The 12,859-nt window shown below is 34.8% G+C and overlaps 2 protein-coding genes across 2 annotated transcripts; both read left to right on the forward strand.

The window, feature by feature from the left end:
- The first annotated feature begins 1,275 nt into the window (after positions 1-1,275).
- On the forward strand, positions 1,276-8,879 carry LOC106780784 (ABC transporter B family member 15-like). The gene is made up of 7 exons (XM_022778668.1): positions 1,276-1,874; positions 2,211-2,265; positions 2,410-2,597; positions 3,743-4,200; positions 4,496-5,036; positions 5,625-7,576; positions 8,315-8,879. The coding sequence occupies exons 1-7, from the start codon at positions 1,695-1,697 to the stop codon at positions 8,685-8,687; spliced, it is 3,747 nt and encodes a 1,248-aa protein (XP_022634389.1). The 5' UTR covers positions 1,276-1,694; the 3' UTR covers positions 8,688-8,879.
- Positions 8,880-9,503: 624 nt separating this feature from the next.
- LOC106755945 (protein NDR1) lies at positions 9,504-10,516 on the forward strand. Its single transcript, XM_014638178.2, has one exon. The coding sequence runs from the start codon at positions 9,731-9,733 to the stop codon at positions 10,352-10,354; it is 624 nt and encodes a 207-aa protein (XP_014493664.1). The 5' UTR covers positions 9,504-9,730; the 3' UTR covers positions 10,355-10,516.
- The last annotated feature ends 2,343 nt before the right edge of the window (positions 10,517-12,859 follow it).

Here is a 12,859-nt window from a genome sequence, read left to right on the forward strand (position 1 = left end):
TAAATTATCATTTTATTCTTAATTTTTTTTTCTTGAGATTTGTATAGGAAACACCGAAGACAAAAACATTTTTTTTCTTCTGAAAATGCTAGCTTATTCTTCTTGCAGTCCCTTATCTTTCCTATTATGTTTTTCATATTTTACAATATGAGAGGTGTAAATAATTTGTGAATTGAAGTCATTTAGAAAACAAAATTATATTTTAAAAAAAAATTAGATTCCTCTTGTGTGCTCTCATTTCCCGTGAAAATCTTGAAGGAGAAATTAACGTGACAATTCCGTTTTATATTTTACTTTACATGAAATTTTAAAGAGTTGAAAGAAAGATTTTATGAAGAGTAGGGAAAAAAACCGTCTTTATCCAATAGGACTCGTTGGCTAACGAAAATCTCCACGGACATATCACTAATGAAAGCAATGATTGTGTAAAATCTCGACAAGAGTAACCATGTTGTCATTGGTATAATTATATATATGAAAAAAAAAATTAATATTTCAATAAAAATACAAAATGATATTTATTTTAATTCTTCTAAAGTTACCATGATACACTTGAATAAATGCTAAATAAGCACCCAACAAATACCACTGCTGTACCCTCAAACAAAAGAACACTTTTCACATCATAAAAAGGTAAAAATACAACAACTAAATCCTTCCAAGTGGCTCAAAGGACGTCAGAGCAATTTTTTAGCAAGCTTACGAATATTAAATGGTGAAAGATGATGTTGAAGGAAACTGTTACTGCAAATTCTCCTTGTATGAGAGGAAACACAGAGAATATGTGCAACAAAGATTGACTCAAGTACCTCTTGCTGAGTAAGGCCGGCAGCATATTCTTATTTAGTAACGGATCACATTCCTTAACGACAAATGGCAAATATATAGAGATTGTTGTAGCTGCTCAGATCGAAGTGTGCACTTTCATCCAAGAGCGTTGATATACAATCAACCAATTAAAAATTATCTTAAATAAGATTTTTAATTATACAAAATAATATAATCTTACATGAATGTCTTTAAACTCACTTTTTCACTCTCTCTATATCTATCTATCTACTTATATGGTTTGTTTTCTTTGTTGTTTTTCGGGTAGAATGATACCATTGAAGGCAAGTACATTCTGATAGATATCAAATGGAAATTTTGGAGTCCTCGAGTGAGATTGGCCCTACATAACAATGCAAAGGTAGAAAGACATTTCCAATACACTTGTCTTGGAAATATCGGATCATTGCCTTATGAAGTTGGCAACAATACTTGACTTGGTCCAATTGGCAACACATCATATACACGACTATAACGGGAATAATTCTTTGCATGAATCTGTCATTGTAAGAACTGCAAAAAGACACATTAACAGTGACCCTCATGGAATTTTGTGCCGGGCTAATAAACTAGGTGCAACAACAACAACAACTATCAAACACCACATATATCAAATTACACAAACAAAGTTTCCAAACTTTGAATAATGTAATTGCCCGGCCCATTCCACTCTTGCATGTTGTATCCATTACGGTTTTGGTTGAAAAAAGACAACAGTAAGAGCCGTCTGTTGGCTGATGATTTTGCTAAGACAATATAGTTAGTATATATTAGTCTTTTTTGTGTTTTCACTGAGATTGGTTATAAAACTACTGAATTTTGAAAAAAAATTGAGGGGTATCTCTTCATAGGGAGAGTGAGGGGAAATGGGGAACAATAGTTTGTTTCGTTATGCAGATGGAGTAGACAGATTGCTGATGTTCTTTGGGACCTTGGGAAGCCTTGGAGATGGACTACAGACCCCTCTAATGATGTACATTCTTAGTGATGTGATCAACGCCTATGGAGACAAAAATAGTCACTTGAAAATGCATGATGTGAACAAGGTGAGCTTGTTCAATAAAATCTGTACCTTTCTTCTATATACAACTGGTGTACTATATGTGGCAGAAGTGCATCAGCTAGTTTAGTAAACAATTTTCCTGGAAACTGCTTATGTTAACTTTTTGGCAGTTATTTGATTTAGAAGTTGAAGTTATCATGTGAGTTTCAGAAAAGAAGTTATTTGTCTCTCTAACTATAAGTATTATGAAACTTTAAGAAGTTATTGGATCATGCACGTAGAAACTGATTTATGCAGCTATGAAGAATACCCCTTAAGCAAGGTCTTTCCTCAACGAGTTTTATGACATGATTACTCAACAATTTTGCCTTTTTTTCAGTATGCCTTGAGGCTTTTTTGTGCTGCACTAGGAGTTGGACTTTCAGCTTTTATTGGTAAGTTGCACACTTGGTAGCTCATTTACTTCCCTAGAAGATTTAACATCAATTTTGAAGTTATGCAATTAGCATTGCTAGCATTAGAAAAAGCAAATCTAACTACTTTTCATGCTTGATACCAATTGATGTTGCCTACTACAGAAGGAATATGTTGGACAAGAACTGCTGAGAGACAGGCTTCCAGAATGAGAATGGAATACCTAAAATCAGTCCTAAGACAAGATGTCGGTTTCTTTGACACACAGACTGGTGGCTCTTCAACAACCTACCAAGTTGTCTCCCTCATTTCCTCAGATGCCAATACAATCCAAGTTGTCTTGTGTGAGAAGGTTTTTCCGCAGCTATGCCTTTCTAATTCTTGTTTGGAATTCAATGATGATCATGATCATAGATCTCCAAAAGTAGATAGGTCTTCTAGTTCAAATTAGTACATAAAAAGTGCATTGGCGACATATTTCTGAGTAAATAGTGTATGCAGAAATAGTGTAAGAGACTTTTATACTGTTATCTAATCATAAATTCTTTTGTTTAGTAAGTTCTATGACTTTTACCATAACTATTTTAAAAGTCATATCAATGGTCAAGTCGTTTGGCGTAGAAATTTTTTTGTTAACTGTTGGTCAATGATAAAATAACGCAACTGTTTTAAGAGTTGACAAGTCTACCATATCAATTGGAAGGGAACCTATTAAACATGGAAGAACAAAGCATATCAAGAATAGACATCATGCAATTAGGGAAACAGAAAAATCATAAGAAAAAGAAATATGTTTGGAGCATTGCAGTTTTGAAGATCAATTAGCATACATAATAATGACAATAGCACTGCCAAAAGGCAAGTTCGAATTGTTAAGATCAAGACTTAGAGTGTTGAAGAAACATCTCAAATAGGAGTGTTAGAATTTTGAGAATATTTCTTCAGTATGCTAAAGCTTCTGTCTATCCGGTCTTCCGTCTTGTTTAAGATACACTTGCTTCTTATTATCTGTTACTCATTTAATGAAAAGAGGTTCCTTCTGACAACGTTTGAGAACTCGTTTAGTTTATTCTTTGTTTTATACTTTTTCTACCTGTGTCGAGTAAATACAACATTTGTAATTGTTACTTTTTGTGCAATGTGAAACATGGCTTTGTAGCTCTACAAAACCAACTCTTTGAGTTTATTTGAACTTTTGTAATTGTTGTGACTGTTAAGTAGTCCTTATGATAATATTCAGATTCTTTCTTCCTTTTCATCTCATTTTTGTTCCTTTAAAATTTATTCTGCATTAAATGTAATATTTTCCTCTGTTGTTAACAATTTAACATATTCTTCATAAGAATTGTTCACAAGGTAGCCGGTGAATCTGATCTTAATGTCAATTTGAAATCTAACTAATTTGGAAACGTTTTTAATAAAAGAGTTCCAAAATCTGATAATAGCATAACTCTTCATTTCTGTTTTATTAATTTATATTTTCTACTTTCTGTGTAGATACCTGATTGCCTGGCTTATATGTCAACATTCCTATTTTGCCACATCTTTGCATTTGTACTTTCATGGAGACTTACATTGGCAGCCATACCACTCTCTGTCATGTTCATTGTTCCAGCACTTGTATTTGGGAAGATCATGTTGGATCTCGCAATGAAAATGATTGAGTCTTATGGGGTTGCCGGTGGCATAGCAGAGCAGGCAATATCTTCAATAAGAACTGTTTATTCATATGTTGGGGAGAATCAAACACTAAACAGATTTAGCAGCGCACTTCAGAAAACACTGGAATTTGGAATAAAGCAAGGTTTTGCAAAAGGGTTAATGTTGGGAAGTATGGGGGTCATTTATATCAGTTGGGGCTTTCAAGCTTGGGTTGGAACAATTCTGATCACTAAAATGGGAGAACAAGGTGGCCATGTGTTTGTAGCTGGCTTCAATGTTCTCATGGGAGGCTTGTGAGTGATTTTCTCATCTTTTAAATTCTAGTCTTTCATCGAAGTCCAGATTCTCTGTTGGGTTTTTTGGTGCTGTCCTCTGCTGAGGATTAAAAGTACAATGATGTTGGTACTTTAAAAATCTTTTTAATATATTTTAAAACATCAAAATCCATGCCTATGAATGTATTTTGAAGACACAACAGAGTAACAATAGAGAAAAACCCAGCAGACAATCCAAATTCTCTTTCATCATATAGTTCAGATTTTTAATCTGAAATGTTAATGCTTATATGTTTAACTTGATGAATTTCAGGAGCATTTTAAGTGCTCTTCCAAATTTAACTGCCATCACAGAGGCAACTGCTGCAGTCACACGACTTTTAGAAATGATTGATCGGGTCCCAACCATAGATTCTGAAGATAAGAAAGGAAAGGCCTTGTCATATGTGAGGGGAGAGATTGAATTTAAAGACATCCACTTTTGTTACCCATCTAGGCCAGACACATCAGTCTTGCAAGGATTCAATCTCACTGTTCCAGCAGGCAAGAAGGTAGGCCTTGTGGGAGGTAGTGGTTCAGGTAAATCCACTATCATAGCCTTGCTTGAAAGGTTTTATGACCCTGTTGAAGGAGTAATACTCTTGGATGGTCACAAGATTAACAGGCTTCAACTGAAGTGGTTGAGATCCCAATTTGGTCTTGTAAATCAAGAACCTGTTCTCTTTGCCACTTCCATAAAAGAGAATATATTGTTTGGAAAGGAAGGAGCTTCAATGGAAAGTGTGATAACTGCGGCTAAAGCAGCTAATGCACATGATTTCATTGTCAAGTTACCAGATGGATATGAAACTCAAGTAAGTTGGTCCCAACTTGTTTCCTCATATGAACTATGAAAACAAATTAATATACATATAGAGGAGAAAAAGAGGGAAACAGAACGGAATTTCTATAAATTTGATTGTGTTTTTAGCATGCTTCTTTTGAAATTTCATTATAATAGCATTTAAAGGTTTCTACCTAATACTTTATAGCACCTGATCACATCAAAATAGTTTGATCTTTTCTACTGTTTTAAATTAACAAGACTTTATTCCCCTTTTTATTTTGGTCTCTACATACCAAAAAATCAACACTTTAGTTTGGTCCTTACATGAAAAAATGTTTATAAATTGATTCTTACTGTTTACCAAAGTCATTTCAGTTTCAGATTTTGCACAGTTGACTAACATTTAATCCTATTTGGCATCATGCTATCTTAGTAAATGAACAACACAGAAAAATCTTTAACCTGTATACTTTCAATAATCGGCATGTACTAATTTACATTGAAATCTACAAGGTATATAAAAAAACAGTGAAAAGTAGAGAACTAATTGCATTTAAATCTTTGATGTAAAATTCCATTAAATCCTTGTTATTGCAAACCACCATGGTTTTCCTAGGTTGGGCAGTTTGGGTTTCAGTTGTCTGGTGGGCAGAAGCAACGTGTTGCCATAGCAAGAGCCTTGCTAAGGGATCCAAAGGTTCTCTTGCTTGATGAAGCTACCAGTGCATTGGATGCTCAATCTGAAAGGGTGGTACAAGCAGCCATTGATCAAGCTTCAAAAGGAAGGACAACGATCATCATAGCTCACCGCTTGTCAACAATTCAATCTGCTCACTTGATTGCAGTCCTTCAAGCAGGGAGAGTCATTGAAACAGGTACTCATAATGAGCTCATGGAATTGACTGATGGTGAGTATGCTCACATGGTAGAGTTGCAGCAAATAACAACCCAATCTGATGAATTCAAACCTTCCAATCTTCAAATAGAAGGAAAGAACTCTCACAGGATGAGCATTCCACAAAGTCCAGCTGTAAGTTTCAGATCAAGCACTGTAGGCAGTCCAATGTTGAATCCCTTCAGTCAGGGGTTTTCCATGGGAACACCATACTCATATTCTATTCAATATGATCCTGATGATGATAGTTTTGAGGATAACATGAAACGAGCAAATCATCCAGCTCCTTCACAGTGGCGTTTGCTGAAAATGAATGCACCTGAGTGGGGAAGAGCAATGCTAGGAATCTTAGGAGCAATAGGGTCAGGAGCAGTACAGCCTGTGAATGCATACTGTGTAGGAACACTTATATCAGTTTATTTTGAAACTGATAGCTCTAAGATGAAGTCTAAAGCTAAAGACCTGGCCCTCATTTTCTTAGGAATTGGTGTTTTCAACTTCTTCACTAGTATTCTTCAGCACTATAACTTTGCAGTTATGGGAGAAAGGTTGACTAAAAGAATAAGAGAGAAGATGCTAGAGAAGTTGATGACTTTTGAGATAGGGTGGTTTGATCATGAAGAGAACACAAGTGCGTCCATTTGTGCAAGATTATCCTCTGAAGCCAACTTGGTCCGTTCCCTTGTTGGAGATCGACTGTCTTTGTTGGCTCAAGCAGTTTTTGGGTCTGTCTTCGCCTACACTCTAGGACTTGTGCTCACATGGAGGCTTTCCCTTGTGATGATTGCAGTGCAGCCATTAGTCATTGGAAGCTTTTACTCAAGAAGTGTCTTGATGAAGAGTATGGCCGAGAAAGCTCGTAAGGCACAAAGGGAAGGAAGCCAACTTGCAAGTGAAGCTGTTGTAAACCATAGAACCATAACTGCCTTCAGCTCTCAGAAAAGAATGTTGGCACTTTTCAAATCCACAATGGTAGGACCTAAAAAGGAGAGTATTAGGCAGTCATGGATTTCAGGCTTTGGTCTTTTCAGCTCTCAGTTTTTCAACACTTCATCAACAGCACTGGCTTACTGGTATGGTGGGAGGCTCTTGATAGATCATAAAATAGACCCAAAGGAACTCTTCCAAGCATTTTTAATATTACTATTCACTGCTTACATAATTGCAGATGCTGGAAGCATGACTTCTGACTTGTCCAAAGGAAGCAGCGCAGTTGGATCAGTTTTTGCAATGCTAGACAGGAAAACTGAGATTGACCCTGAGACTTCATGGGGTGGTGAGAAAAGGAGGAAAATAAGGGGCAGAGTTGACCTAAAAAATGTTTTCTTTGCATATCCAACTAGACCTGATCAAATGGTTTTCAAGGGCTTATCTCTTAAAATTGAAGCTGGGAAAACAGTGGCTCTAGTAGGGCACAGTGGTTGTGGTAAATCAACAGTTATTGGTCTTATTGAAAGGTTTTATGATCCTACAAAGGGAACGGTGTGCATAGATGAGCAAGACATCAAGTCCTACAATTTAAGAATGCTGAGGTCACACATTGCATTAGTGAGTCAGGAGCCAGCTCTATTTTCTGGTACCATACGAGAAAACATTGCCTATGGGAAAGAAAACACAACAGAATCCGAGATAAGAAGGGCAGCATCTCTGGCTAATGCTCATGAATTCATAAGGTACGAGAGAACTGTAAATAACAAATTTAAAAAGAAAAGGTCTTTCAGAATCCCTTCTTCTAATCATTCTTTGTTCAGATTGCAAAATTTCTTTCATTTTCCTAAACACAACATTAAGGAAACAAATAAGAATTAAAATTGACATACCTGCATGCTCAGGCTGCTAGAGAGAACACCTAAACAATAGGTAACATCTGATACAAGTTTTTTCAATTTCTCTTTTTCTTAAAAGTAAAAGCTCCTCTAATTAGCTTATATAGAAGCTCACATTTATTGAGAAAGTGACTAACATGAAATAGCATTCATGTATAAGCAGTTTCCATAATAAAAAATCAAACAGGGTTTACCTTTCCATATAACAAGTAATTGTTTCCATAAGCTATCCTAGAGAACTTTTGAAAACAAGTTGAAAATAGTTTAGGCATGCATCGTAAATTCTCCCAAACATTGCACAAGTAGTTGTCATAAGTTATCATCTGCAAATATGTTCTTCCAACTAGCTTATAGAGGCTAATTTTATGTTTTAGACATTGTGTTTGGGCCACCTTATCCCGTCAAGGAGAAGAGAAAGAAACTCAAAATGTAGCTACTCTAAACATGACATAAATATTAAGTTTTGTATTGGCAAAATATTATCCAAAGTTAAACCGCATTCATTAGCTGCACCTTGAAACCTTCTTCCTCTTGGCACTGACACATTCTTTGTCTTTTTTGTCTTGATGGTGTTTGTCATGGCAGTGGAATGGATGATGGGTATGAGACATACTGTGGTGAAAGAGGAGTTCAGCTATCAGGAGGTCAGAAGCAAAGAATAGCATTAGCTAGGGCGATTCTGAAGAATCCTGCAATACTTCTTCTAGATGAGGCTACAAGTGCACTTGATAGTGTGTCAGAGATCTTGGTCCAAGAAGCACTAGAGAAGATAATGGTTGGAAGAACATGCATAGCAGTGGCTCACAGGCTCTCTACAATACAGAAATCCAACTACATTGCTGTGATTAAGAATGGAAAGGTTGTGGAACAAGGTTCACATAACGAATTGATTTCACTCGGACGCGATGGTGCATACAATTCTCTTGTTAAACTGCAAAGTGGTAGCTCTCCTAGATAAAATATATTAGTAGTTGTAATATATGCTAGATTTTTTTATTTTTTTTTTTTCTCTTTTGCTTTTCAAAGACAATAACGTACAAGTTATCGGAGAATTCGGGATTGCCCATGTTTGCATGCTTGAAAGCCCTGTGAAAAGAAAATTAAGAACTGTTTTTCTGTTTCAGGAGAAAGATTTATTGCCCTGATACAAACCAGTAAACTTTGCTTCACTGTTATACTTTATGGATTTGTTCCTAGTTTTATTTCTTTCTGAGTATTTTAGGAGACTGTGAGATAGATGTGGTTCCTCCACTTACATACATGCATACCTATATAAATATATTATCACTTCTTATACCATAAAAAAACCACTATAATATTACCTAACCGACGAGTTCATTGAATGTTCTTTATAAATGAATAGTTGATCGATCATACAACATAATTTCAAATACTTATATATTGATAAAAGTATTATTGTACGTGTTTAAAAATAGCATTTAGTAAAATAATCAGTCTAAATATAATTCAAAAACTAAATGATATTAATGGAAAAAAAAACATTAGAAAACATTAATATAAAGCAAAACAAATAGTATCAATTCATCAATATCACATTTTTAAGAATTTTTTAGACGATTGACTATATACATAATTATACTTTATTAATCTCCGTAAATTACTTGTCATTGTTAATTAGAATGAAAAAAAAAATTCTATATTCTATAAGTTTAGAATGACATAGTGTTCTGGACAATCAATATTTTTTATTTGATACCGTTATTTAAAAAAAAAAATTGTTTTTTTTTAATCGTGTCCAGTTTGATTAAACTTGAAATAAATATTTTTGAAATGTCAAAATTTCCAATCACTTATAAGGATAATTAATTAAATATAAAAGCTCCATCACATTCGAAGACTGCCACAACAGAAAAGAATTTCAAACAGCAATACTCCATCGTGGATTCTCATTTCAGCATCTGAATTCATCATCACCAGTTCACTTAAAAAAACGCACTTCCTTCTTCTTCTTCTTTATTTTTTTCTTCTTCGGTCACGTGCATGGATATTTGCCGGGACCTCTGCAAGTGTTGCCTGGGCATCGTCTTCTCCCTGGGTTTCTCGGCGCTCTTCCTCTGGCTCAGTCTCCGCACGGACCCTCCCAAATGCTCCCTCCAATCTCTCTCTCTTCTCGCCCAAAACGACACCGTCGTCTTCCAACTTTCCCTTCACAACGACAACAAGGACAAGGGCGTCAAATACGGCGTCGTTCTCGTCACCTTCGCGCTCTTCCTCGACAACACCACCACGCGTCCTCTGGCCAACACCACGCTCCTCCCATTCTACCAGGGACGCGGAAAAACAGCGCGCAAGTGGGGTTCTGCCGTGGCGCCGCGCTTAGCACGACTCAACCGCACGGCGGCGGTGAAGAACGGGAATGTGTTCCTGCGCGTGGAGTTCGCTACTCGGGTGAAGTACAAGGTGTGGCTGTCGTTTTACATTAAACGACACCATTTGGTCGGAGGGGCTAATGTTGAGATTAATGCTAGCTCCGGGGAGAAGGTGGAGCCTAAAGCGATTAGGCTCGGAGACGTTCCTCCCAGGCTCGGGTCCCGAGCTGCGGTGGTTCGGAGTTCGTATGTGGCGGTTGTTGGAGTTTTTGTCACAGTTTTTTTTCTCACTTGAGTTGACTATTGACTATTGAGTGTGATATGTTTAATTATTTATAGTTGGTAATTTATTTTCTCTGTGTTGAATTGCTTTGACAGTGAGATGGTGGGTAAAAAAAGTATGGCTTTGTTTTTTAGGTGATTTGATGGAAATATTTTGAATGAATATGAATAGACTTAAGGATAATTTTTAGTTGTTTTTTTAATGGATTCCTGGATAATTGACAATAAATTTGGAAGTAAAGTTTATGAAGATTAGTTAAGAATGTGATAAATTTAAAAGATTAGTTTAATTGGTAGAAATTAAATATTACCAAAATGTAGTTATTAAAATAATATAAAATATTATTTATTAATATTATATTTAATTATAAAAATGTTTATAAATAGACCAAAATTATAAATAATTATTAAAATTAATTTTTAAAAATTAAAAAAATTATAAAATAATAAAAGAATTTATTTCTAAATGTAATATTTGTTTATAATATAATTTACTACTAAATATTATTAATTTATTTGTTATGAAAATAAGACTGATTAACATTAAATAAATATATAGTTAAATGGTGTTATAATATTGCATGATCTAAAAAAAAGTTAACATAATACCATATAAATATATTTGTAATATATATTTTTTCAAAATATACTTAAATATATATAATTATTCTTCAAATTGATTAATACTTTATAATCATTATTATAGTTAAATGAAATTATAACTTAATAATTGATTCAATAAAATTACTTTGTAAAAATTATTAATTACCGTCTAACTACATTTAATAAAAGTCATGCAAGTTTAATTATATATATATATAATAATAACAGTTAATAATGTTTATAATTAGATTAAAATCAATATTTAGATAATTTTGTTGAAAACTAATTTTAGAATAATCATCTTTATTTAAATATAAAAAAATCCATATACTTCCAGTATCAACAAAAATTACTAAATGAAAGTAAATTAAATATTAAAGATGAAAAAAATAACAGAGGTACCAATTTCAGGAGTTATCAGAAATTAAAAAAAAAAAAACCTAATTTGAAGATGAATAGGATATTACTTCACCAGAGGGTTGGCGAGTTGCCTAGTTCAGATGATGGCGCAAGAGGGACCGCCGGCGAGAGTGTTATAATCTTGAGTATAAAAATGAGAGAGACGTGACTCTGCACCTTGTGTTCGTCATCAGCGAAGATATCAGATAGAGCAATGATGTAATCCAGAGGCAATTCACCTGCTATCCACAGCAAATGGTTGACGCCTCGAAACATGTCTTTGCATACAATACGATTGAAATCGAAGACTCCATAAAGGGGCGAATCCAGAGGTGGTGGAGGCACTGGATTAAGGGTTAAAAAAGTCATTATCCCGCAAATGTCCAGAAATCCGTGAAAGCGAACAATACTATCGTTTAAATTCATGGCTCGCGCATGAACAATGTTCATGGGAACACAGCGTTAATGCAATCGGATATGTTGGTCAGTATTGGTGTTATCTAAGAATAGTAATTTACTTAAAAATTTAAAACTGGATTTATACTGTTTTATACTTAACAAATTTAAACTATTTTTACTTAAAAATTTATTTATACTATTTAACAGTTCACTTAAAAAATTTAAACTATTTTTACTGAAAATTTATTTATACTATTTAACACTTCAGTTTCAATAAATTTACTTATTTTATTTGTATTATAGTTAAGCGTCCCGATATTTTAACACCATTCCATTTAACACCGTTTTGACACTAGTACGTGTCAGGTCCTGATTGGTTGATTTTTTTTTATTTTAAAAATTTCAAAACTGGTTAAAAAATTAGGAGCAGATTTGAAAATCTTAATTCCTGTTTTGCCCTTGGGGTGTTTCAATAGAGGGAAACGTTTTGAAGGGTTCTTATTTCTCCATCATTTCACCGTCGTTGGCTCTCGGTTTGGCAGTTCTCGTCGTTCTCTATCGTGTTCGTTTTGGTGTGCGCTTTCGTTGCCGGTGAGAGTGAGGAATCGTCCTTGGTGGTTCTGTGTGATTTGTTTNATTTGGTGTTGTTCTCGTCGTTCTCTATCGTGTTGGGTTTGTTGTTCGCTTTCGTTGCCGGTGAGAGTGAGGAATCGTCCTTGGTGTTTCTGTCCGATTTGTTCGATTTCGTGTTGTTCGCTTTTGTTGTTCGCTTTCGTTTTTGTGGTTCGAAATGGCAACTAAATCTACTAAGGTAAGCGCCTTCATCGTTGGACCTATCAGGGTTTCCTCCCTTTTGTTTGTATTTCACAGTATTAAATGTTTTAGGGTTTTGAACATTTGTGGTTGATGTGGTTGATGCAGTTGACGGTTAGGCACTCATTTTCTACTAACTACATATCAACTCTGACGAAGGAACTCACACAGGAGCAAAGGTCTATGATTAGTGAGACTCCTTTTCGTTGGTTCGTGGAGGTCAGTGAAAAAGTTAAGTTAGCTAGGAATATTTTGAGTGAATTAGTTGTGAGGTGGGATGACTCTAATGGTTGTTTTCTAATCG

The sequence above is a fragment of the Vigna radiata genome, chromosome 2 (genome assembly GCF_000741045.1).
Source record: "Vigna radiata var. radiata cultivar VC1973A chromosome 2, Vradiata_ver6, whole genome shotgun sequence".
In the NCBI taxonomy this organism is placed as follows: domain Eukaryota; kingdom Viridiplantae; phylum Streptophyta; class Magnoliopsida; order Fabales; family Fabaceae; genus Vigna; species Vigna radiata.

What these genes read in the sequence shown, in the direction of transcription:
- LOC106780784 (XM_022778668.1), top strand. Translation starts at nt 1,695, where the DNA reads ATGGGGAACAATAGTTTGTTTCGTTATGCAGATGGAGTAGACAGATTG. An exon ending in AAATGCATGATGTGAACAAG is followed by an intron (nt 1,875 to 2,210) that starts GTGAGCTTGTTC and finishes CCTTTTTTTCAG; the next exon opens with TATGCCTTGAGGCTTTTTTG. An exon ending in TGGACTTTCAGCTTTTATTG is followed by an intron (nt 2,266 to 2,409) that starts GTAAGTTGCACA and finishes TGCCTACTACAG; the next exon opens with AAGGAATATGTTGGACAAGA.
- LOC106755945 (XM_014638178.2), top strand. Translation starts at nt 9,731, where the DNA reads ATGGATATTTGCCGGGACCTCTGCAAGTGTTGCCTGGGCATCGTCTTC.